The sequence below is a fragment of the Furipterus horrens genome, unplaced genomic scaffold (assembly GCF_987537825.1).
Source record: "Furipterus horrens unplaced genomic scaffold, mFurHor1.1.pri manual_scaffold_3, whole genome shotgun sequence".
Taxonomy (NCBI): Eukaryota; Metazoa; Chordata; class Mammalia; order Chiroptera; family Furipteridae; genus Furipterus; species Furipterus horrens.
In genome coordinates, this window is record NW_028327173.1 from 168,844,863 (window position 1) to 168,871,278 (window position 26,416).

General features: G+C 43.4%; 1 protein-coding gene across 2 annotated transcripts in view; it reads left to right on the forward strand.

Annotated features, from left to right (window-relative positions):
- The window catches only part of MAP2K1 (mitogen-activated protein kinase kinase 1), a 69,789-nt gene that overhangs the window by 41,605 nt on the left and 1,768 nt on the right, over nucleotides 1–26,416 (forward strand). For both annotated transcript variants that reach the window (XM_090270802.1, XM_090270803.1), the window contains exons 5-10: nucleotides 529–580; nucleotides 18,892–19,016; nucleotides 21,682–21,883; nucleotides 23,155–23,219; nucleotides 25,896–25,957; nucleotides 26,367–26,412. In XM_090270802.1, coding sequence (XP_090126928.1) covers nucleotides 529–580; nucleotides 18,892–19,016; nucleotides 21,682–21,883; nucleotides 23,155–23,219; nucleotides 25,896–25,957; nucleotides 26,367–26,412 — 552 coding nt within the window. The remainder of the gene's footprint in view (nucleotides 1–528; nucleotides 581–18,891; nucleotides 19,017–21,681; nucleotides 21,884–23,154; nucleotides 23,220–25,895; nucleotides 25,958–26,366; nucleotides 26,413–26,416) is intronic.

A 26,416-nucleotide genomic window follows, 5' to 3' on the forward strand; every position in this document is an offset into this window, starting at 1 on the left:
TTTTTTCCTGAAGTTCCCTTATTGATAAGTTAATGAGTCAGTAAGAAGTAGATAAGGGAGGAAACTAGGAAGTCAACAAGGGAAAGTTTGTAAGAAAATGGGGTTTACTCACTAGAATATTTCCTATCTAGATTCTCGCTCTCTCTTATTAAAATTAAAAAAGTGACTTTATATTAAAATCTGTCTTGAAAAACATGATAGGGCATCCAAAAGAAGTCCTATTTGTTGCATCAGAAGGCCTCTTACTAGATTTAGAAAGAAATGGATGCAGGTAAAGTGTTTTTTAAATGTTGTTTAAATTTGAAATAATTAATTTTACTTAAAAATAATACTCTATATGCCATGTAAAAAAGATGGTTTCTTGATAAGGAAGGTGAAAAAAAACAAAAAGGATAAAAAATAAGAGAAGGAGGCAAATTTATGATGTTAGATAAAGTATTTTCTAGATCATTTTTTATTAGAGACATTGAGTATTTTCTAAACACCACTATTTACATTTCCTATCTTTTTATATTCTTTTTCTTCTAGGTAATAAAAGGCCTGACATATCTGAGGGAGAAGCACAAGATTATGCATAGAGGTAAGAAATTACTTGCTAGTGCCCTGGCCAGTGTGGCTCAGCTGGTTGCAGCATTGTCCCCATCAACCTAACAGTCATGGGTTTTGTTCCCATTTGGGGCATGTACAAGAGGCAGCTGATGGATGTTTCTCTCCCTTTCTCTCGCCCTCCCTCCCCATCTCTGTAAAATCAATAAGCATATCCTTGGGTGAGGATTTAAAAAAAAGTGATAAAGAAAAGAATTACTTGCTAGTTGTTATTTTCTTAATTTTAGCTGAAATCTAGAAATTGCTGTATCCTCTTTTGTGTTTTGGTGTAGAAGCTATTTAACACTGCAGTAGTCGCGCTTCTGAATGGAGCGTGAGAGGTCATGTGGATGACGTGTATCATCCAACTCTCTTTGTTGCAGAATTCCAGGTAGACTGCACATCTTAGGCACTTGGCTGGAACTGAGGTGATGCAACACCTTTTGAAGATTATTAATCTGAGTGCACACAGCGGTGCCTGACTGTTGTCATCCACACGACTTTTATTACAAGTGTTTGGCTATTTAGCTTGATGGCTGGAGCAGCAAGTTCCATCCTTTTCTTGGTTTGTGGTACACAGGTCACCTGGAGCTGGAACAGACATAGAGGGCAGCCAGCCCCTCTGTTACTGTCTGCCTTCTGGACTAGATTGTCCATAGGCCCAAAGCCATGACAGACCTCTTGGATATGAGAGTGACTATAAAAGAAACTCTGGTCTCTTTTAATAATGGTACATACGCATTTGCCATATGACCATACCTCTCTTAGATATATATCCAAGAGATACAAACATATGTTCACATAGTCTCGTGCAAATGTTTAAAGCAGCTATAGTTATCGTAGAAACAAAGTGTTCTTCAACAGGCAAAGAAATAGATAAATTGTAGTATCTCCATATGTTAGAATACTATTCAGCAATAAAAACAAATAAGCTACTGATACATGTAACTTTGATTAATCTCAAAACATTTATGCTGGATGAAAGAAGCCTGACACAAAATAGTACAGACTGTTTCCATTTATATAAAATTACAGAGAAAACAACATCAAATTTATAGTGACAGAAACTAGATTAATAGTTGCCTGAGGGTTTAGAAAGTAACTTTGAAGGGATGCTAGGGGCCCTAGCTGGTGTGGCTTGGTTGGTTGGGGCATGCATGGTCCCATATACTGAAAGGTTGGAGGTTCAATTCCCAGTCAGGGCACATACCTAGGTTGCAGGCTCTATCCCCGCTTGGGGTACATAGGGGAGGCAACCAATCAATGTTTCTCTAGCAAATTGATGTCTCTCTGTCTCTGTCTCTTCCTGCCTTTCTGTCATTCTTTCTTTCCTTCCTCTCTCTCCAAAAGTAATGAAAAGATGTCCTCAGGTGAGGATTAAAACATAAAGAAAGGGATGTGAGGTAACTTTTTGGGCCATGGAAATGTTGGATTTTGATTGGGTGGTATATACATGTGTATATGCACTTATCAAAAGTCAAACTTTCCATTAAAGTGACTACAGTTTATAGTATATAAATTATACCTCACTAAAGTTTATTAAGAAACAAAAAAAGATGCAGCAACCAGAGGAGAGAAAACTGGAAAGTGCTATAGACCATGTTCCTGCAGCCACAGTGCGCTAACAGAGGCAAATATAAGCAGGGAAGGCTGAGGAAGAGTGGAGTAGACTGGCCAGCTTATGAATGATCGTATATTAGATGATAAATTCTAAACTTTTAAATAGGCATTTTTTTTTAATTAAATATTTTTAAATTGTGGTAAAATATAGGTAAAATTTACCACTTTAACCAGTTGTAAGTATACAATTCAATGGCATTAAATACAGTTATATTGTTGTGCAACCACCACCACCATTCGTGTTGTTAAGGTGTCAGTTTTGCTTTAGATTCAAGGCCCTCTCATTGAAAATCCCAGCAGCCTTTTTTCTTTTTGTAGAAGTGACAAATTGTGTCTAAAATTTATATGGAAATGCAAAGGATGTAGAATAGCCAGAACAGCTTTGAAAAAGAAATATCTGGGGGACTTACACTACCTGATTTCAAGATTTGTTATAAAACTACAGTAATAAATAAGAGTGTTATATAGATGTAAAGCTGAAAGTAATAGATCAAATAGGGCAGAACAAAGAATTCAGAAATAGACATATATGGTCAATTGAGTTATGACATAATCATAAGGCAGTTCAGTAGGGGAAGAAGAATCTATTCAACAAATGATGCTGGAACAATTGTATATCCTGTGCACAAATAAAAATGAACTCTCAGTAGATCAGTAGTCTAACTGTAAGAGTTAAAACTATAAAACTTCTAAAAGAAAGCACAGGTCAACTCTCAGTGACCTGTGTTGTAACAAAAAGTTTTTAAATGGGACACAAAAGGTACAAACTATCAAAGAAAAATCAATCAATTGAACTTCATCTAAATTAAAAATATATGCTTTTCAAAAGACACTGACAAAAATGAAAAGACAAGCCACAGACTGAGAAAAAATATTGGCAAAACATATATCTCTCAAAGGACTTTATCTAGAAAATATGAAGATCTCTTACAACTTAATAATAAAAGGATAAACAACCCAATTTAAAAATGGGTAGAAGATTTGAACAGAAACTTCACTAAAGATATGTGAATGGCAAATAAGCACATGAAAAGATGTTCAATATCATTGGTTATTAGGGAAATGTAAATTAAAACCTCGGTAAGATTGTGGTTTTAATTACTTTACAAAACACCTAGATTTTAAAGACTGACTATATGTTATTGAGGATATAGAGCAACTGGCACTCTCAGAAACTGCTGGTAGGAATGTAAAATGGTACAGTTATATTGGAGAACAGCTTATCATTTCATAAATGTTAAGCATGTACTTATACATTTAGCCATCTCATTCCCAGGATTTACCCTAAAGAAATGAAAGCATATGTCCAGTCAGGGACTTGTGCATAAATGTTCATAGTAGTTCTATTTGTAATAGCCCAAACTAGAAACAACCCAAATGTCCATCAACAGTTGAGTGGATAAACAAATTGTGTTTTATCCATAAATAGCATATTATTTAGGAATAAAAAGAATAAATCATTGCTACATAGAACAATATGGATAAATCTTAAAAGAATGATGCTGAAAGAGTCAGACAAAAAGCACATTCTCTGTGATTCTATTTATATAATTCTAGAAATTGCAAACTAATTTGTAGTGCAAAATGCAAATCAATAGATACATGGGGAATGAGGGAAAGGGGAGGAAGGGAAGAATTACAAGGGAGCATGAGGAAAATTTTTGGGTGGTAGATATGTTTATAATCTTAATTGTGTTGATGTTCATATGTATTCATCAAATGGTACATTTTGAGTATATGGGATTATTTTATAAAAATCATATACCAATAAAACTGTAAAAAAACAAAAAGAAAAAAATAAGTCAAATTGCTGAAAACCAATGATAAATAAAAAGAGATTATTAAAAGCAGCCATGGAAAGGACAACCGCTTTGGAAAACAGTTTGGTAGTTTAAGAGTTAAATCATACAATTTATTGCCCCCACTTTTCAGTATTGATTTAAGAGAAATGAAAGCATTTGTTTGCACTAAGGTTTGTGCATAATGTTTACAGCATCTTTATTACTAATATACCCAAACTAGAAACAAACAAAATGTTTATCACCCAATGAGTGTGTAAACAAATTTTGATATATTCAAACAGAAAACTGAACAATAAAAAAGAACACTGTTCATAAACACAACTTGGATGAAACTCAAAAATATGCTTAGTGAAAGAGGCCTGACACAAAAGAGTACATACTTTGATTCCATTTATATAAAATTCCAGAACAGACAGAATTAATCCACAGTAACAAAGTAAATCAGTATTGCTTGAGAGTCTTGGGGTTTGGGGAGGTAGCGTGGAGATGGCAGAGGGAACTTTCTGGAATAATCAAAATATTAATTGTTGATATTGGCAGTGGGTTCACAGATGTGTACAGTTTTTTCATAATGCATCAATTTATACACTTAAAATGCAGATGTGTAGAAAACTTGCTTTCTAACTGCACTGGCTAGTTACCATTTTGTTCTCTTTCCACTAATAATTAACAAAGTGTTACTAGGAAGTATGTTACAGCTTAAGCTTTCCTTAAGGGGAAGGCGGTTTTTCCAGCAGTCTGTGATTAAGATCGGAATTCTATGTTTTAGTGTATTAATTTCTACGAAATAAAAGCAGCTGAAAGGAGAGGAAGGGTGAACATTTCTTGAGCATGGGGCTGTGTTCCAAGGCTCTGATCGACATATATAATCTCACTGAGAGGGACCCATGAAATCAGTGTTAGAGGGATCTGGTGGAGTAAAGCCTCATGCCTACTGCTAGGTTGCTGTGAAGATTAGTGATACTACAAAAAGAAGCAACTGGCAAAGTGTTTTGCATACAGAAGGTCCTAACAAATGCTTATTGCCTTTCTTATTCTTTTATGTAATTTGTGAGGAAATTGAGACAAAGTGAGATTAAATTCATTTTATGAGCTCTACCTTTGTGCACCTCACCTTTGCTCTTACTGCTGCTTTTCCAGGAGTACTTCCTCCCACCTCCCCACCCTACTTCCTCATACTAATACCTTTGCTAGACCGGGTCTGCTGTCCTTTAAATACTGAGCCTAGGGTATCAGCCAGTTGAAGTTGAGGATAATTCATGCCAAAGAGCAATAATTGCGAATTTTATCCTTTTATTTCACATAGTTCTGACAATTAATCTCCCTCCTAAGTCATTAATGCATTTTAGCTATTAGTAATAATATTATTATTTAGCTCAGACCGCTCTTCTTCTGAGAAGCTTTCCCATGAACCATCCCCCTACCCAGGATGGATTAACTACGCTGCCTCTGTATTTCTTTGGCACAGTATCCATTTCGTTCTTATTACAATAAGTAATGATCATTCTTTATTGAGGACCTGTTATGTACCAAGTGCTGTATTATGTGCTTTATGCTACTTAATCTCATTTATTGTTCACAACCTTGTGAAATGGGTATATTTTCCCTGTTTTACACATGTGGAAAACAAACTCATAGACTTTATAGGTTGTCTTTGAGTTTCTTTAAATCAGGAAACATGTCTAATTCGCCTTTGTATCCCCAGTACTTAACATACTGTAATTGCAGAAAAATAGCTTCCCCTTTAAAGAGTTGTTAGTGGGAACACACAGGAATCAACAGTGAAACTGGGCTAAGAACCGATGTATTCTACTCTTAACAATCATTAATTTAATCCTGTGGTTTTTTTTTTCTACCATGTGCCTTCTCTGTGGTTTTGAGAGAAAGCTCTAACTTATATTTCCATTCTGGAGAGAGGAAGGTTTCAGCTCATTCCTGGAATAACCAGCTTGCTTTCCCGTTCAGCCTGGGTGCTGCCCCCACTTTCCTAGGAATTTCTTTTTCTGGCTTCACCAGTTGTTGCTCTTTGGCATAAAGATCTGTTTAGTGAACTAGACATGTCTCTGGATAGATGTCTTTGGTGCAGGGTTCACTGCTTGCCCAGACAAAAAAGAAGTCACTAGAAGGATTTCTGCCCCAACGAACAGTGTGCGTGCGGGCTGGCCTGCCTGCTCAACTTTTCAGACTTCTGCTGTCTGTGGGTCTTCTCCAGAAGTCCTGAAAGAATTTGCTATAAGTCCTGGCCTCTTGCACAAGTTGATTCCTGAGCAGGAAGCACAGTGCGTGGATGATTCCTGGAAGCCTGAGTTAGGATGCTAATGAGAGTGAGTACGTCTTCCTGCCTCTGTCTTTAGGTGTCCTCATTGCCAGAAAAGTTGTTCTTCTTCTAAATGTATTTATTGCTGATTAAATATAAATTCTGTTCGTTTCATTCTGCCCATGAGGAAAGATAAGGAAGAATAAATAGGCTTTTTCTGTCTCAAATTTTTACTAACTCCTATTTGATGCTATTGATTTGCTGGTGATAGCTTAGTGGTGATCAATTAGCTTTTGCTATCTAATAAACCACCCCAAAACTTAGTAGTTTAAAACAAGTTGATTACTTTCTATAATTCTTCGGGTTGGCAGGGCCGATCACCCCACGTTTTCACTCATCCTCTGAGAGGGTAAAGCCCTTGCTTCTTCCCATGATGGTCTTAGGGTTTTAGTAGCAAGGGTGGGTAATCCCAATAGTCAGTCACCATGTAAGTGTCTGTTTATGTCAAGTTTCTACTGTCCTCTTGGCTAAAGCAAGTCATGTGGTCAAGCCAAAAGTCAAAGAGTAGCATGATAGACTCATATCTTGTTGGGAGGAGCTACAAAATATCATGGCCAGTTTTTCCACTCTGTCACAGTAATAAAAACTCAGAGTTTGAATCTTGACCATGTAACCTTGGGCAAGTTATTTAACTTTTCCAAACTTCGGGAAAATGGAGAAAATAGAGCCTATCTAAAGGGTTGTGAGGATTATTTTAGATAACGCCTACAAAACACTTGAATAGTGCTTGGCACATAGTAAACACTTAATGAACATTAGCTGCTGCCTAGCAGTTGAATTGGTAGAAGTTTTTATGATTACCAGCAACAGTAACCAGACTAACTTGGTTTAAGCTTCTCAAGCCTTAACTCCTTGGAAGGATCTGGGAAAGGTCAGAGAATCCTTTGAAAAGCTGAACCAATAGACTTTGGTAGGACAAAGACCAGGGCTGCTCCAGTTGGAATGCTGAGTCACTCAAGCGGAACAGCAGCTGCCCCAAGCCAGGCCTACCACAGGGGGCTGTTGCTGGGCCATTGGCCATTCTAAGCCTCAGTGGGGAGTGGAATGTGGGCTCAGTCACCTCCCAGAGGGGTCAGTGCCTGTGAAGCATATACTCCCACAAAAGTCATGCAGGTGTCAGTAACAGGGGACACCATCTCCTCTTGTTGAGTGTTGGAGACAGGTTGGCATCCCATTACCTAATTTAGCACACAGAGGTGATACTTGCGATTTTAAATTATTAGGTCGAAAGTGATTGCTCAGTGCCCTGCTCTAATTAAAACGAATGTAGGAAAATAACACAAGTTGCTCCAGGGGCAATTTTTTACTTTTTAAAAATGTTCACTACAGGATCTTTCAAATACAAGTTTTCATAGAATCTTCACAAAGGCAAGCAAATCACGATTTGATTCAGACATTTCTTTTTAGTAATATGTCAGTGATACAAAACTAGGCATACCTGTACTTAACAACTGACTTTTTAAGTGTGAGAAAGTAAATAATGGTATTTAGGTAGAGACCGACTTTTCAGGTGCCATTTGGGTACTGTTTTTATCTTTTTTTTTTTCAATGAGGTGAGTGTGTCTTGGTCCTGGTGAAGCATATACCACCGTGGGTGTGCATATAATAGCTTTCCAACATTTCAAATGTCTCCATGCTAGATAGGAACTTAGAGAAAGAGCTCCCCACCCTGCCCCGCCCCCACTCTCCCAGCATCCAGATCAGTGCTTGACCACTGATTGACTCTGATGGGAGTGTCTGCCCACTCCTGGGCTAATCACTGTGTCCAGGCGACTAGAGTAGTTTGGCTGGCCATCCTGGGTTTTAAACCCACTTCAGTGACCAGATAGATGGCGCTTAGTGGACATCCTAACAGAAACACTTGCTGTTGGGGAAAGGGCATATTCCAAATGAAAAAGAGGGCTTCTATAACTAGAAAATGGGGAGGAGGAATGGATGCTGAAAGCCAGCAAATTAGAAAAAAAAGTTTTTCCATTATAAGTATTATTAAGCCTTAGATCAGAAAGACAAAAAACTAACACAAATCAAAATAATAATTGACCCCTTAAGGCAGGATGAGCAAACTAGTGACCTGCAGGCCAAATGTGGCCCACTGTCTACTTTTGTATGGCTTGCAAGCTAAGAATTGTTTTTCAGAATTTTATGACATGTGGTAATTGTGTGAAATTCTCATTTTGGTGTTTATAAATTGTTTTATTGGAACACAGGCATGTTTATTTGTTTAGATGTTGTCTATCTGCTTTTTTGCTGTAATGACAAAGTTTGTGAAAGAGGCCACAAGACTGTCAAAGCCTAAAATATTTCTGGTCATTTACAGAAAAAGCTTCCCAGCCACCAAGTTAAGGGGATGAAGAATCTCCTGCCCGAGTAAACTTTAGAATTTAATCACAAAACTCAGCTTTAAGTTTATCAGCTCTTAAGTTCTTGATGAAAAGATGGTGGATGACATAGGTAAGGGAGCGGATTTTTCCTCTGACCCTGGAGCTCTGAAAGAAATTAGCTACAAAGATTTCTGTGTAGTCTTTCCTCTTACTATGGCAGGAGGTTATAGGTCCACTTCATCCAAAGCCAAACCTCAGGTGGTTAGGTTCTGAATTAAACTGTGAGTGTGTGTGGGTTGGGTTGCAGGTGTGTGTGTGAGGGGTCGGGTAGGGGATTAGGCTACAGCTCTGTTTCCTGCCATTTAAAGCGGTGATTTGCATTGTTAGCCTGCCATTCTTCTTAGCCCACTCTAATTACCAAGGTTTTATTTTGATCAAGACCCTGAAGAGAAGCATTACATGATTTAGATCAATACAGAGTTCATAAGACTTAGCCCATAAATTATTTCTGCCTTGGAATTGCTGGCCGATGATCAGTAAACGGCCAAAAACATTGTTAAATTATGCCTCAACTTATTTTTTTTTCCCTTATATTGGATGAAACTGTGTAGCTGCCTGATGTTTATGCCCAGTATTGAATTTGTGGCCTGAGCCTGTCATGTACTGAGAAAGCTAGCCTAGATTTTTGAGCTGTAATTGGAGCAAGCTGTATGGCTTTCTTCAGGCCAGAGTGGTTTATACCTTGGGGCCATTCTGCTTGAAATCCACTCCGAAAGAGTTCCTTATTGCTCAGGATAAAGAGTTTTATAAAAACAGGGAGCTGTCAGGTCAGAATGGAATTTAAAGTTTCTTTGGGGACAGGTGGGCATCTCCAAAGCACCTCACAGGTATCCCAGCAGCAGCCTCCAGAGGAAGTGGATCCTCAGCCACAGCTAAGATGTCAACTTCTGAAGTCTTCCTTTCACTTCAGTCAGACTTGCTGTTAACACTGATAGGCAAGATCTGCAGTGGCCTGAGATTGTTTTTGTTTTGTTATTGTTTTACAAGCTATTGGTAGCGGACTCGCACAAATTAGTTTCCAAGTAATTTCTGTAACCCTTGCAAGGCACTTTCCTGCATGCCAGGCCTCTTCTGGTGTATTGGCCAGGCTTTCCTGAACAGAAACTCAGGGTCTCCCCTGAGGCTATACACAGGGTTCTGTCCTAAGTAGAATGTGTGTGTGTGTGTGTGGGGGGGTATTGACTGTGCCTTAATCCATAGATTGGTCCATAGGGTTCTGGAGGTGGTCCTGGCTGCACCTGTTCCTTTGTCCTCCTGTCTCATTCCCCCAGCCATGTGGTGACAGCCTCAAGGTGGCCATGAATCAACAGGGAGACCAGTTCCTTTGGACTCTGTCTAGACTGCCTCACCTTACAGGTGGAGAGAAACAGTGGCTAATTAGTAGCTGGAACCCAGTATGCTGGTCTCTGGGTCAGAAAAGGAGAGTCTCATTCACTCTAGAATTACCCCAGCTGCTAGCCCCACAGTGGTGATTGTGGCTCCAGATGAGATTGTCTTTATCCCCTCAAGCCAGGCAGGTGGGAAGTTGGAGGAGGGGGAATGTTTCCTCGGGTCCTTTTAGGTTTCCCCCTGAGGCTTGGCTGGAGTGAGGAAGGAGCACTTCTCCCAAAGAATTGTGTGTGGTGGGGAGACGGTTTTCTCAGTGAACTACACAAGGAATGTCCATTACTTTTGGCTTACATTTGTCCTTAAATTGGCAAACAGTCTTCTAGTGCTGTCTTTAGGAGTTTGTCCCAAATGGAGGTATGAATGGCAAGTGGCCTACTGATCTCCTTTCTAGACTTCTGTGGTGACTCATGTGGAGCCGTGACCCAGGCACAAATGGTAATGCCTTACTTTGGTGGAGGTTGGGTTGCCATATATACAGTGATGTTACTAGGAGTTTTCTCCCTCTCCATTTAAAAATGAACAGATTTTTGACTTGTCCCTACCTTTTCTTTTCCATTGTCTTTATTTTCTCTCTCTTCCTGCAGAGCAAAATAAGCCTTCAGCAGGTCAAAACAGGTTTTTAGCTAATTTTCCTTTCTTGAATAGCAGATGATGAATATCCAAGTTAGCCAACATTGTATTCCTGCCCACTGGTGTTGATTAGCTTTGTGACAGAGTACATATCTACATGTCTTCTGAAGTAGCCTAGATAGTCTGGAGGGGGAAATACACTAAGGCACATTCTTTTAATTGGAAAGGTTATGTTATGATTTTTGGCCAGAAACTTCACTTGAGCCTTAATCTCTGTGTCCCTAAAATGGGGCTTCTCTGCCAAGTATTATGCATATTAGAAGTGAGAGATCAGGAAATCTAGGACCCGTGAGCATTTTCCTTTATTGTCCCTCTTTTCTTTCCGTCCCCTCTTTCTCTCTCTTTAGTGTAACCCCTATATATTTTGCTCTGGCTTTTGTTACATCCTATTTTAAAATTTTAGGCCATTTTTTAGAATGGTGTGTGTTAATGAAAACCAAACCTGACTTGCAACATTCTCTTCTGTTTAATTGTCACCATTTGTATCCCGTATGGGTCAGAAATGAGTAGTGAATTTGCAGAGAGGGGTATACAAATGTAGAGAATGAAAGCATTTCAAAACTAATGACTTGAGAGGGAAGAAAAATATTTTAAATGCAGTTACTAGACTTGGTTGCAAAAGTCTTGAAAGTGAAGAGAGAGAAAATAGCTGCTTGTTAGGACCTGGCATGCGTGCTTTGAAGACTCCTCGTTGAACTCAGTTGTTAATCAGAAGGAGGTGGGAAACAACCTCCACTTCCCACTGTTTCTTGCAGTTTGACTTGTCAGGGAGGATAATGAGCTGGAGCTCAGAAGAAGACACATGCTTACTAAACCAGAGTAGAGAATTATTTTCTCTCACAACCAGATTTCAAGGATTTCAACCTACCCCAAGTCAGATCCTAGTCCCTATTATGTGAGCAACCCTCTTCCCCAACTGCAACTTAAAAAAAAAATCAGATACAAGTGACATGAAACATTGTATTAGTTTTAAGGGTACAACATAATTTGATACATGTATCCATTGTGAAATGGTTACCACAGTAAGTTTAGTTAACACCCATCACCATATATAATTACAGGTTTTTTTCTTGTGATGAGAACTTTTAAGATCTGTTCTTATATGTAAGTTTCAAATATACAATACGCTGTTGTTTAATCCTGTGCTGTATATTACATTCCCAGGACTTATTTATCTTGTCACGGGAGGTTTGTACATTTTGACCACCTCATCCACTTAATAATGGCTTTTCTGAAATTTTGGAGTACAGCTCACTATGATTTGCCATTTGATCTGTTGTCTAGACCCAGAATATTCAGGCCCTGAATAATCAATCTAAAGTCTATGAGTTCTACTCTAGCCTCTGACATTAGTTCACTGTAATTTTGACCAGTAACTCCTGGATCCTGGGCTTCAGTGTTTCTTATCCCCACTGATGCTTAATTCACAGTATTGTTGTGAGAATTAAAGCAGACAGTACATTTAAAAGGCCTGGCATAGTAGGTGCTCAATGACCAGAGCTGTTGTGGCGTCTTGCTAGGTCTCCTGGGCAGGCTGGCCCCCCATCCTCCAACCCCAGTCTTTGATCTGCATTCATTTTCCTTAGCTGGGGGAAGACAGCTATGGGAGAAAGCTGGGGCCTCTTTTTAATGCTCTTGGGGCAGGTTGGGTGGGAAAAAGAGGTTACAGTTCATGGCTAATTGAAGGGTTTGGGATTGTCTCTGAATTTTAATTATATTTACTACTTAACTAGCTCCCTGAGGCCATGAACTGGAGGTGGCTTTGTGTGGCATGTTAATCAACTTATCAGGATCAGCTACCTTTCCTTTCTGTTTCTTCATCTTTAGAGAAGGGTTATTAAGGCTCTGCCAGGGTTGCTAAGAAGAGGTCATTTGATGCCTAGAGTCACCATTTAAAAATCTCATTTGCCTTTTTTTCTTTAACCTTTAACGCGCTTATCGAAGATCATCTTACTTTCGGATTCAGCCTTTGTCACAGATGAGCCAGAGTCTGGTGTCCCAGTGTCCTCAGCTTCCTTCTCTGGGGCCCTCATTTCTTCCCTCCAAGAGCTCTTCTCTGTTCCGTTTCTACTCCTCATTTGCCTCTCCTGATCCTCTGTCCTTTTGTTCCTCTATGTTCTACCTTCTTCCATCTTGCCTTCCTTCCTCTCCCCCCGCAGTAGGTAATGCATCTTGTAATATTAGCTTAAACCAAGCACAGTAAGGTGTTACTCAAACATAGTAGCATATGGATGCTCACCTATTTCATCTGCCTGATGGGGCCTTGCCACCGAGTCAGGCTGGCATCAATCCCAGCTGGTTGGAAGAATTCAGACTAGCTGAGACTACAGTGCCCTGACCATTTCTCTCCTTGCGCTTACTGTCACATCTATGTGCACATGTTCTTGTTAATTGTTTGATTCTGTTTCCCATAGTGGCAGTGGCTTTGACTGTGTCCTTTTTACTCATAGCTCAGTACAGGCATTCTATAAGTGTTTATAGAGTAAACAAATGACCTGCTGACTTATTTAATTCAGACTTCTTGTTGTAGAGAGGTAGAAGATGCTCAGAAATTAAGTTAAAAGCATGTGCTCTTGGAGGTAAGAACAGGGGTTTTTGAACGGTGATTATTTCTGGGGCAGAAAATATCAGAGAAGAACCTATTTTCTTCTACTTAGTTTTTCCTAAAAGTTCCTTGTTTGTGTTTGTAGAAGGGTTATTTACCCATCCTCATTACTGCAGAGGCTGAGCAGGATGGGAGTATTAAACCTTAGCATCTTGGGGATTTCCTAGGGAGGCTTGTTAGCCTGGGAGCCCAGCAGAATGGTGGATACTCCCCCCAGAATGCAGCCTAGCCCACCAGGTGTTGGGGCTCCTGGCCTCTCCCTCTTGATGTTGAAGGGTCAGAAAGAGAACCCAAGGCAGAGAAGGCTTCAGGAAACAGGGAGAGACCGGACCTATAATTTGAAAAATGTTTGAGGTTGCTGCTAGGAAAGATATGGGAGAAAGCCAATTAACTCTGGGCTCCAGCAACAGGGCAGTATTCCACATTGGGAAAAGGACTCAGAAGAACTAGGCACCTACAAGTAGAGGTGAGAAGGGTAGGTGGTAAAGGAGGATGCTTTTAGATGCAGGTACCAATACACAAGACCAACACAGAGAGGCAGGCAAGCCTGAGCCTGAAGGACATGAATGTGGAGGTATGTTGGAGAGGTAAGGAGGGACAATGGAAGGTTTGGGAATGCAGGCCAGGGGCTTGGACTATGATGCTAAGGCAAGTGGGAGCCACTGCAAGCTCTGTACAGGGGCTGTACCGCTGAAGGTGGAAGACATTGGGAGTGGGAACAGAGGAGAGAGGGGTCGCAATTGTAGAAAGCAAATGTGGATGCTGACAGAGGGAACACTCTCTCTCTGGTTTTGTCTGACATGTGCCTCTTTTGTGCCCCCAGAGTAGAGCCTGACTTGGCTGGGGCTGCCAAGGAGGAGCTTGCTCCGGCCACATGCTCTGGAGTTGCCAGGTCTCCAGGCAACTTCTTGTCGGGCTTCCCTGGTCACCAGGAGCAGCCATGTGCAGTGCATCTGGCTCCCAGGACATATGTGGTCCGAGCAAGGAAACGCCCCTCGGGCTTTCCCTCTGCTCCTCTCTGACCCTTACCACCATCATGGATCTTGGCAGCCTCTCAAGCAGTGCTATTCCCTCGGGCTGGTGGGGGAAGCAGAGCTGACAGTCAGAGATGGAGGAAAATGTGTTACATAAGTTTGAAAAAAAGGAGGCTTGCTTGCCATGTGAATAGAAATCAGATACAAGGATGGCTACAGAGGCAGTGCAGCCACTCCCGAGCAGCAGCTACAGCCTGGAGAGACGTGTCTGAGCCAGCAGGGGAAGGCGTCCCCAGGCCCTGGGGGAGGGGGAGGAGGAGGTGCTGCTATCTTGTTTTGGAGAGCAGCCTGTGAAAGAATCATTCTTTATGTTCCTGTAACATGGTGTGCTTTTATTTTATTTTTTAAAGATTTTATTTATTTTAAGAGAGAGGGGAAGGGAGGGAGAAAGAGAGAGAAATATTAATGTGAGAAGCATTCATCAGCAACTCTCGCCTGCCCTCAACCAGGGACCTGGCCCACAACCCAGGCACATGCCTTGACCAGGAATTGAATTGACAGCCTTTCTGTTTGTGGGATGATGCCTGACCCACTGAGCCACACCAGTTAGGGCTGGTGTGCTTTTTAAATGCCCACACTTCATTGCGCTGATCCAGGTCTCCATCTGTTGAGGTGGCAAGAGCTATGATTGCTATCAGCAAGAGCTGCTTCACTGATAGGCAAACCATAGACCAGAGAAGTGAAGTGACTTGCTTAAGGCTGCCTGTACAGGAGGAGGCAAGGCCCAGGATTTGAATACAAGTGCCTTGTCCCTTTAGTCACTCTTGCTCTTTTGCTTTAAAACAAAGGCTAACAGGCCATTCCTGAATAGGTCATGGGAGCATTTGGAAGGTAAGGGAGTTGCTGTGGCATTTGACGGGAGTGTGGAAGAGAGAGGTGCATGTTGGTGTGCCTCCCATGTGCTCTCCCTGCCAGGCCTCAGCAAGCACTGCCACATGCCCAGCTCTTCCAGTCCTGTCCTGTTACTCAGCGTCACTTTCCACATGCTAAACCCTGACTTCCAGGGCCAGCCTTCCTGTTTGAGGAGGGCCACAGTACTGTGGAGAGACTGAAAGTGTTTGTCTGTGCTTGTCCTAATGTTATGCTTGGGAAAGAAACATAAGGAAAGTCAGTCCCTGACCTCCTAAAGTTTATCATCTTCCCTTGTGCTTGAGGTAGTTCTCCAAGAGGTCACACAGGTTGTTGCTCAAGGGTCATCTCCACAGTGAGGCCTTCCCTCGTCCTGTCACAGCAGCAACACCACCACCACCACCACCCCACCCCCCCGCCCCGCTCCACCCATCTGTGCTCTTTCATGGTTTTGTTATTTTTATTTTCTTCATGGTACTTGAGACTATCTGACGTTACACATTGGTTTGTCTGTTTTTGTCTGTCTCCTCACACTAAAATGTAAGCTTCATTTTACACTGGACACTTGCTTGCTATTGCTTCCCTGGTACCTGCGTGGTGCCTGGCATGTAGTGGTGCTCAGTGAACACAGGTAGATGAGTGAGACAGTTGAGTAATGGGGCAGCAAGGGAAGTGGGAAGAGGACAGGTGTAGGCATCAGAAGCTCTGAGTTCTGATTCCAACTTTACTCCGTTTTTGCTGTGTGACCTCAGGCAAGTCCCTGGACTCCTTTGGGCCTTAGACAAAGGAGTCCAGAGAGCATCTGGGTAGGAACCAGCTGCTCTCTAAGGCCATTTAGGATGCCTGTGTTGTGAACCTCTATATGTAGGAGACACAGGGTTGCTTAGAGGTTGGGAAAAGTCTCATATCCTGTGACATTATGAGGGTGGATCTTACAAAGACCTCACAGATGGCTTGGAGTGTGCGCATTGATTGGTACACTATGAGTTTAGATCCATCATTCACAGTGCGTGCCAGGTCTTGTCCTGACTCTGGGGTTGTGGTGGTGAGGCAGGTGGCCAGCATTCTCTTGGGGCTGATGGTAGGTGGCGAAGGACTAGAGTTGGCTAGGGGCTATGGTTGTGACCCCACCTGGGCTGGGCAGGGGAAGGACTTACTGGGATGTGAAAGGGTGTTTTTGTTTTTGTTTTTCAGTTTACTCTTGGAAAGATTCTTAAATAGACCCGTTAGAATCTGTTTAAAAATAAATGCATTCACTTGAGAGTATTAAAGGGAAAAATGAAATGTTAATAGCAGTTCTGGTAGGTTGGAATTATAGGGATTTGTTTACTCTGATTCTGCAGATGTTCTCTATAGGACCTGTATGACTTCAGTCAAAGATTCCCTGTCATGGTTTATGACTTTGTCCCTAGGTGTGGCCTGCTCAAGTGGGTCTCATGTTTGCTGATGTCTGCCCACGAAGTCCTGGCCTGTGAATGAGAAGGATACTTGGCCCTGGTCTGCCCACTTTACAAGGCAGTTCTTTGAATCAGAGGAGGTGGGGGAAGAAAATATTTGGAAGTTTCTCTCTCTCTGCAAAGGGAAGGGCCAGTGGATTGGCAGCCGTGATGGCAGCTAGTGCACAAAGTGAAGAAGGTCTGTGAGCAGGGAAAGGGGACAGGGCTGGTGCTGGAGCGCAGCCTCGACCACAGCAAGGAGGGGTTTTTCAGGCCTCCCTGGTTTTCCAGCGCTCCGTGACCAACAGGTAGATCCCAGGTGTAGACTGCTAGGGAAATGACTTCAGTGAAAGACTCATGTCAGTTCATGACCTCTGTTACACGTAAGGTCTGTCCAGAAAGTATCCAGCCATGCAATATGAAAAACATTTACTGAAGAAGATACAAGAAACATTGTATACAGGACAGTGACGCCTCAGTCCCTTTCAAAGCAGGCACCTTGGGATCTCCCACAGTTCTCCCAATCACCATCAGCTGTGCCGTCGTATTTTCCTAAATCTCATCAATGGCTTGAAATCTCTTCCTTTTCAAAGGTGATTTTAGTTTTAGGAAAAGCCAGGAGTCATAGAGCGCCAAGTCTGGGCTGTAGGGGAGCCACGTCATCTGGGTGATTCGATGTTTCGCCAAAAGACTGCACAAAATGTGATGCATGAACAGGCATGTTGTCGCGATGAAGCTGCCAATCACCAGTTGCCCATAGCTGCAGCCTCTGAATCATCTGAATAGTTTCCACGGAGGAATGTTGAAGCTTTACACAAAATTTCATGCAGATTCGTTGCTCTACTCGCTCAGTCATTTTGAATGCGACGGCCACACAGTACACACGCTCAGTCAATGGCTTCTACTGCCCCCACTGACTAGTACAGTGAAGACATGATTGTTCACACATGCGTATTCCAGCCCACTCTCCTTGGCTGCCAGGTTACATCAGTGTTGTGCAAACTGTTCTTGTGTTATTAACAATGGCAAAACTTTTTCTGGACATACCTTGTATTCCTAAAACCCACATGCTCTGTGCTTGTAACCAAGGTCAAAAGCAGGAAGTCCCACCCCCATTTCATTCCCCTTTTGTCTTTGGTCTGCAGCCTCAGCAAGCATACAGGTATTCTTATTTGTGTTTTTCTTCCTCCCTTATGATCCAACCATAGTTACTGTGTTTTACCAATAGGGGTGGTTGAAGCAACAGACTTAGAAATCTTTTTTTCTTTTGTTTTTAGAGATTTTATTTATTTTTTAGAGAGGGGACCTGGCCTGCGACTCAGGCATGTGCTCTGATCGGGAATCGAACCAGTGACCTTTTGGTTCACAGGCCTGCATTCAATTCACTGAACCACACCAACCAGGGCAGACTTTGAAATCTTGATTATTCATGGTAACTGACTCTCTCCATGGGTAATCTTGTCATATCTGGATTCTTAAAAGAGTTGAAATTAGTGGCTGTCTGCTGCTTCTACAGCAGCTTGTTATTTCCTCTCTTGACAGTCTTTCCTTGAACCCTGAACAAGGGGGAATAAGGGGTCTTGGTGTCAAGTTGTAACTGAAAGCAGGCCCGGCTGCCTGCCACTACAAAAACCAATGCGCAAGAAGCAGGTGCTGATATGAAGGAAAGTGATTTATTCAGATGCTGGCCATCTGGAAGATGGGAGACTCATGTCTCAAAGCCCATCTCCACATTTCAGTGGAGGCAGAGGTTTTTATAAGGAGAGGGGACCAGGACAAAGAGATCAAGGGAGGGGGTTGAAAAGTTGTGTACGTGCAGACGAGCACAGTCCATTCTGTTGGTCTGGTGCGCATTATCCTGGTTTAGTCATCCTGGCTTCACATCATCCTGGTACCACGTTTGAAGGTCAACAAACCTCCCACAGCTGGGATGCCTTAAGGTCAGAGTCTATCTTCTGAAGTTAGTTTCTAGGATTCTTACACAAATATGCTGTTCATCTACAAGATACATATTAGAGTCAACGCTTACAGAAACAATGTCAAAAGAATGGTGGGGTGGGTTACCATCACAATTTTCCACTGTTACAAAGTATTTGCAAGCTGTGAGCTGGCTCTATGATGGAGGCGGGGGTATGTCCTGGGACTCACGGTCAGGACTGGTCTGTCTGTGGAGCACTGACTTCCCCCACCGCCCAATCCTAGCTGTGTCAATTCCCTACTTTTCAATTTTCTTTTCCCTGTAGATGTCAAGCCTTCCAACATCCTAGTGAACTCCCGTGGGGAGATCAAGCTGTGTGACTTTGGTGTCAGCGGGCAGCTCATCGACTCCATGGCCAACTCCTTCGTGGGCACAAGGTCCTACATGTCGGTATGAGCAGCGGGTTCCATTTCTTGAGTTTCTGGTCTAGTCAGGGATAGGAGCCAAGTGGGTGCCTTTCTTGTGGAGCCAGAGCCTGGTGATTGCGGGGAGGGGAATAACGATCGCTGAAGCCCTGTGATCCCACGCTGAGGGAATCTCAGTCTAATATGAAGATGGTCCCGGCCTTTCATAGGCCTTGGAGCATGATTGGGGTACCAGGCCTCTTCTCACTAGAAGAGATTGTCTGATTACAGCTCAATCTATTGCCAGTACTCGGATATTTCCCAGAGCTTGGCTTACATTCTGAAGAGATTGTGATCTCCGGGTACCCTCTGGACACCTCTCTCTGATTGTCTTCAGAACTTTGAACCCGACATACCCAGGCATGGCCCCACCCCAGATTGCCCCATCTTTCCCATTAGCAGTAAATGGCATTGCTCTTTCTTTGGTTTCCCAAGATAGAGACCTGAGCATCAGCCATTAACCTCCTTTCCCAGCTCCCCAACTGCTGTGAGTCTATTAAGAATTGTTTCCTCAGATCAGCCTCTTCTCTCCCTCTTCACCGCATGTCTCCCAGTGAACTGCCCCTGCCTCTCACCACAGCATACCTATCATGTCTCCTGGCTGGAGTCTCTGCTCTAGTTCATCCAACACCCCATCACGAAGGTCTGCTCTTCTGCTTCCAGCTCCAGTGGTTCCCACTGCCACCAGAGCTCTGTGTGGCTGTGCCCACGCTGTGGTAATATTTAGCTTGTTCTCTTCCCTCCTCCACACAGTGAGCTCTTTGCTGGCAGGGATGTTACCGTAGGTGTCTCTGTTGTCCCTCGGGTCTGGCTCGGGGCCTGGCACATGGTGGGCGCTCAGAGAATGGTTGGTGAGTGGGTGAATATTTGGTTGACTGAAGGGGTGGAAATGGCTAGCACACTTCTTAGGATGATTCAGAAAGGAGGACACTTGACTGGATAAATGCTGAGCAGGGCAGCAGAGAGGAGCATTCAAGTGAGCTGGAGGCCCCTGTGGAGGTGGACACAGTGCAGGCCTGGACTGCAGGGGCTGGGCACAGAGGCTCAGGCATCTTTGCATGTAGGATGTTTTATATGTTGCTTTCCAGCACTTCCACATCTTAGAGTGACCTCATAGATCTATGTGGTTGTCCCAGGAAGTAAAGATTATTGTTCCTGTTTTAGAGATGAGGAAATCTAGATTGAGGGAGGTGAAGTGACCTGCTCACTTAACCCTGCAGAGCCAGGATTGAAAGCTACATCTCCTTCTTGCCAGTCAGTCCCCCTTTCCACCATGTGCCCTCACTTACTTCTTAGGGTAGGATTTGTCAGCGGCTCCTGGCCTCCCTGTGTGGAAGTTCACGTCCACATTTTTATTCCTTCTTGCCTGCCCCCTACCCCACTGTGACTCTTGTCACTGTCAACATCACTCAGCCAATGCTGACCCACATCTCTACCCTCCATCCAGTCCAGGGACCCACAGTCTCAGAAACATGAAACGCCTGGGCCCGTCAGCACTTTCTTCCACTCTCTTTCCCTGCCATCCGCTCATTGCTGATTCTCTGCATGTCTAAACACTGGGCCACTCAACTGTCAACTCTCAAATTCAAAATCAATTAACAGGCCATGGGGACGTATTGATCCAGGGGTTTGTTTAGTGGTTTGGGTTTTTGTAGTTATGTGGGCAATTCCAAAAGAGTCCAGTTTGGGAGTTAGGGAAAAATATTATGGGAAAGTAATTTGATATCTAAATAAATGTATGAAATACATGTGCTATTTCTTGAAATACATGTGCTATTTCAAATAATGCTTTTATATAGCATTATGTACTTTTTCCTTTGCCTTTTCCCACCAACAACGACTCACATATGTACAGCATTTTGCAACATACATTTTCATTTGCTTTGACCTTTCTAATAACCCTAGTAAGTAGAGCTGGTATTCTGTTATGTTATTACTGTTGTTACCATCATCATCATCATCCCCATTTTATAGATGAGAAAACAGAGGTTCAGAATCATGTAAGTTAGAAGTCCCAGTGTTTGGATTTGAACCCCGATCTTCTGACCCCAGATCCCTTGCTTTCTCTGTCATTCATGTTATCCAGAAACAGTGAGTCAGTGGTAGAGCTGTGCTTAGAACTTCTTTCTGCCCACTGGACTATCTCATTCATGACCCATGTCCCAGAAACTTCCTCAGGCTCAAGTAACAAGATGAGCCTCTCATGCTGGGCTCTGGATAGGCTGCCCCACATATGCAAGACAGTGACCAGGTTAGACAAAGCTGGAACCACAGCTGAGGTGACAGCCAAAAGTCAGCTGGGTTGGATACTATTTAGGTTACAAGGGAGACAGAGAATTGAGGAGGGGCCGGAGCCATGGACCGGCTAGGGCTTGGTAAGCACAGTATTTGGGGACAGGCAAAGAGGCCAAATTTAAGAGGTTAGTGGAGATCTTAAAATGGGCTGTGAATTCTGGAAAGAGAAAATCTATCAGCAGACCTAGGACCAGGACCATGTGGGGAAACCCACTCTCCTGCAGTGTAAGCAAGTCTGAAAGTGGGAGGAAGTCCTGAAGCTCCCTTTGAGCATCCATGGGGACTCGTCCATTCCTCTTCTGCATGGGCCCAGGTTAGTTCACAGGTTATCATAACTGTTTCTGTCTCTCCTGCAGCCAGAAAGACTCCAGGGGACTCATTACTCAGTGCAGTCGGACATCTGGAGCATGGGGCTCTCTCTGGTTGAGATGGCGATTGGGAGGTATCCCATTCCTCCTCCAGATGCCAAGGAGCTGGAGCTGATGTTTGGGTGCCAGGTGGAGGGAGATGCAGCTGAGACACCACCCAGGCCAAGGACCCCTGGGAGGCCCCTTAGCTGTGAGTGTCCTGGTGTACCTCAGCTTGGACTGTGGGTGTCCCTTACTGTTGGACATTTCTGGAGAGCTGATTCTCTGTCTCTGGGTGCCAGGCTGGGGGCAGGGGGAAGCAGAGCAGAAGCCTCCAGGTAGGTGTAGGAAATTACTGTTATAACTGACACTTCTACCATTTGTTGAGTGCCTACTGTGTTGCTGGCACTACACTTTGCATTTATGCATTATCTAATTTTTTTAAATTACGGCATTTTCTTTTTTTTTTTAGGTAGATATTTTTACTGAGATAAAATTCACATAACATAAAGTACACATTTTAGAGTGTTCAATTCATTGGTTTTTAGTATATTCTTCCATGTAGTGCAGCTATTACCACTATGTAATTCCAGAACATTTCTGTCACCCCAAAAAGAAACCTCATCTCCATAGCATTCACTCCCAACTCCCCCTATACCATCCCCAGCAAGCCCTAATCTGTTTTCTATATCCATGCATTTGCCTGCCATTATCTAATTTTATAGTAGTTATGTGTGAGCACTATGATAACCTCCATTTTAGATGTGAGGAAACTGAGGTGCAAAGCTCTTGATTTGCCAAGGCCACATATGCTTGTAAGTGGCCAGGCCTGGCTCCAAGGTGGTGAGCACTGTGCAGCACTGCCTGCCTCTCTGAATGTGAATACTGTGAGGTAAAGCTGTATTCAGAAGCTTTTGGCCCAGCCATCTTCTTCTAACATAGTTCCTTCGAGGACAGTCCTGTCTGACCTAGGAGATATGGCTGGTCTCTACCATCATGAGGCCCACATGGGAGAGGGTGTGTACGAGGGGAGAAGCATTGAAGGGGCTGGTGGCTGTGGCTCATGACTTTGGGGCATAAAAGGAAGAAACCCAAGTTCAGGGAGAATTAAAACTAAGTTTTTTAGTTGTTTAGTATTATCTCATTTGTTTCTCTCTCAGTATAAGGACGGGAGAAAGGGCAGATGTAATTATTATCTATCTGTACTTTATAAAACTCAAAACTAGGCCCAGTGGCAATTGATTTGCCCAAGGTCAAAAACTGTGGATGTGGCAGAGCCCAGATTTATACCTTGGCCAGCTGACTCTGTGGTCTTTGCTGGTTCCCTCTGTTCAGGCCTGATCTGTGGCTGTTTTGTCCCTGTCGTCCACTACCCTATTCTGGTCCCTGGGATCCATGCCCAACACCTAGCCTCTTATTGGCACATATCATCCTCTCTGTTTCTGAGAAATGTTTTCTTCTTTCTTTTTATAACATCTGTAGCTTATGGAATGGACAGCCGACCTCCCATGGCAATTTTTGAGTTGTTGGATTACATAGTCAATGAGGTAAGTACTGCATGGCTTCCTTGATCGTGGAATCTATCTGCTCCTCTTAAGAAAAAACTCACAGTTGATTTGACTGGGAAACCTGTGAGTTGTTCCCTTAGTATAGGCTGCTTGGGCCTCAGGATTCATGGGTTCTGCTCTGTGCATCATGCTTTTGGAATTGAGTGACTGGTTTAGAGGCCACAGGAATCCATTCCTCAGGGAGCATCTTCAGGTAACTCTGAGTCCCTCCTCTTTTCTCAGATTCTGGAGCCTCCACTTTACCCACTTATATTTTCATTCCTCCATTCACCAAGCATTTCTTGTGCACTTACTATGTGCTGTTGGGTGGCAGGAATGAGGTGGGGATCCAAAGATGGAAAATTCAAAGTCCCTAGTCTTGAAGACTGTTAGATTGTGTAGGGGAGGCAAGGCAGATGCATTTATAACTGCAATATTGGGTTTTGTCTTGTGCCATTAAAGAATAATGAACATAAAAAAGTGACAGTGTAGAAATAATGCATGCACATAGCTCGTATGTACATTTAAAGTCTGGAAAGTAATATAATACAGATGGAATTATGGGTGATTAAAGGTTTCTTTTTGCTTATTGTTGTTAGCTGACTTTCATACAGGGAGCACATATTATTTGTACATAGGTATATCAGTATGTTTAAGTGAAAAAAAGGATCAAGGGAGTAAGGGACCTTTATGCATTCATCAAATGTGGGTGGGTTTGAGAGGAACAGGAAGCCATGGATGAGCACCATGGTTGTTCAGAGGGGCTGGGGCAGGGCTGGAGGAGCTGGGCTGGAGCTCAGGACAGGGTTTCAGATGATAGGGCCAGCACTTCCAGCCTCAGGAGCAACATGCTTAGTGGACCAGGATAAGCTTGTGGCATATTTGGGCAGCAGTTGAAGGTCCCCACTCAGCCATGGTGTAAGGTAAAGGGCACCACTCTGTTTTTTACTTCTTTCTCAAGAGACTAGTGGAATAACTTCTCATACTTTCTTATTGCTTTCTAAAACCAGATCCCAAATGGCTCAGAAAGGTTCCCTTATCTATTAAAAACTCAACAGGGAAGATCCTGGTACCCCCAGCAGTTACTAAACTACTGTCACTAGGTTACATACAGTCTGCCAGAGAGGTTAGCGACCTCTCTCTCCTGACTGTCTGCACAGCATTAAGCTGAGCACCTTAGAGCATAGAAAAGAAGTTCAGGATCTGATTGTGGCTGTTTAAGGACCCAGGAAAGGCCACATGCGTCACATTTGTGGTAGTCAGGAAAGCCATCCCCTACTGCTGGGACCTAAGCTGAGTGGTGCTGGGTGAGAGCCTCGTTAAGGGAAGAAATGGCCTGAGGTTATATATGCCACTGCCAGTCCCCTAGTGTGCACTGCTTTCTTCCATATTTTCACATTTTCCTAATCAGGTCTCGAAGCACTGCTCAGGTGGGTCAAATTGATTTTGTTATGCTCTTCATACAGATGAGGAAACCAAGGCTCCAGAATGAAAGTAGCTCAGGTTCTTCCCACCCACTGCTATTCCTTTCTTACCACCTGTTCTTCCCAACCCTCAGCCCCCTACCTGGACCTCCCAGGAGGCTGGGCTTCATGGTGACAGGTGCATGCACCTCACACTCTGCTGGCACTCAGTCCCTCCCTTGGCTGGCCACCTCCTAGTCAGGACTGAACTGGCCTTTGGAGGCTGAGCTGCTGGTTTTGCCCTCAAATGTTCCCTACATATTCCCCTCAGCAGCAGGGATGGTCTGCAGGGAGGCCTATGATCTGGGTTTTAGTCCTAGACCTCAGATCAGGCTTATTCACCTGCTATTCTTACAAGGCATTCAGAGGAAGAGGGCTAGACTGGGCTTTCTTTTGGGTGTCAATATTTAATTTTTAGTCTCCAATTACCTGTTTATTTGGGCAGCGCATCAGAGCAATGGCATCTTGGGCAGGGTCTGGAGGTAAGCTCGCAAGGAAGGTGCACACAGCCCCAGCACAGGTCACAGGGCTGGGTCATGTTTACTGAACTGTGTGGAGCACAGGGACAGGGTACTGCAGGGCCTTGTCCTGTATAGCCCTGCATGACGTCCACTGTGCACCCGGGGACAATGAGAGCTCTAACCAGTGTTCTTGCTCTGATGCCTGCAGACAGCTTCATTCCTGGAGTAAGTGTACAGCTAACATTCTTCCAGAGCCAGCCCTCTGCCAGTTAATGTTTTATTGACCTTTCTCTGTTCCTTCAGGGCTTAGAAAGGGGATATATATTTTATTAGTTATCTAGTTAGGCGTCTATGACTTCCACAAGTGCTGCCTGGGCTGGACTGTGCCTGATGGTTTGCATATGCCCCTAGCTGCTGCTACTAGTAATTGCTGGTTGTTTGCATGCCACACTACAAGGTTTACTGTTGTAGAGTGTGAGCTGGAAAGGGTCATTAGGCCCTCCTCATTTCATAGAAAGTTAAACTGAGGCTTAAGAGGAACAGTGATCTGTTCAGTAATTAGCCAAGTGAGTGGTAGAACACTAACCTGGCCCCAATTCTGACTGGTTTCACCAGGGTGACCCAGCAGCCAGCCATTGGCCTCCCTCCCTTGGACTGGATAAAGGGCAGTGCTGCCCAGAAGCAGGACTGGGGAGGAGAGATGGCTGGGGCAGGAAGACAAACATTTCTTATGTGTTTACATGTATTTGCAGCCTCCTCCAAAACTGCCCAGTGGAGTATTCAGTCTGGAATTTCAAGATTTTGTGAATAAATGGTAAGTTGGCTCCTTGTTATATGGAAGAGTACCCCATTTTTGTCAGGTTCCCCACCCCATCTTGAGGAGGGTGGCTTTGCCCTTTTTCCTCTCCTCTGATCCTTTTGGCTGCTGCCCTTCTTCTAGAGTGCTAGGACTTGGGTGATGTAACAGTTGCAGTCGGTAAAATAGCTGCTGTTTCTGTCACTTGCTCTACAAGAATTGGCATATTGCCTTCGACCTCTCTTAGTTCAGCGAGCATTTACTAACCTGCTGTGGGCATGGCATTGTGCTCAGAACAGGAAGGTGAATAAGGCTCAGGGACTCATCAGAGCCCATGGGTGTGGGGAGGACAGGCAAGTAAATGGGAGTAATTGGAGTTAGAAGCAGCTCCAAGCAACAGCTCTCATGTTATCTGTCTTCCTTTAAGCTTAATAAAAAACCCTGCAGAGAGAGCAGATTTGAAGCAACTCATGGTAA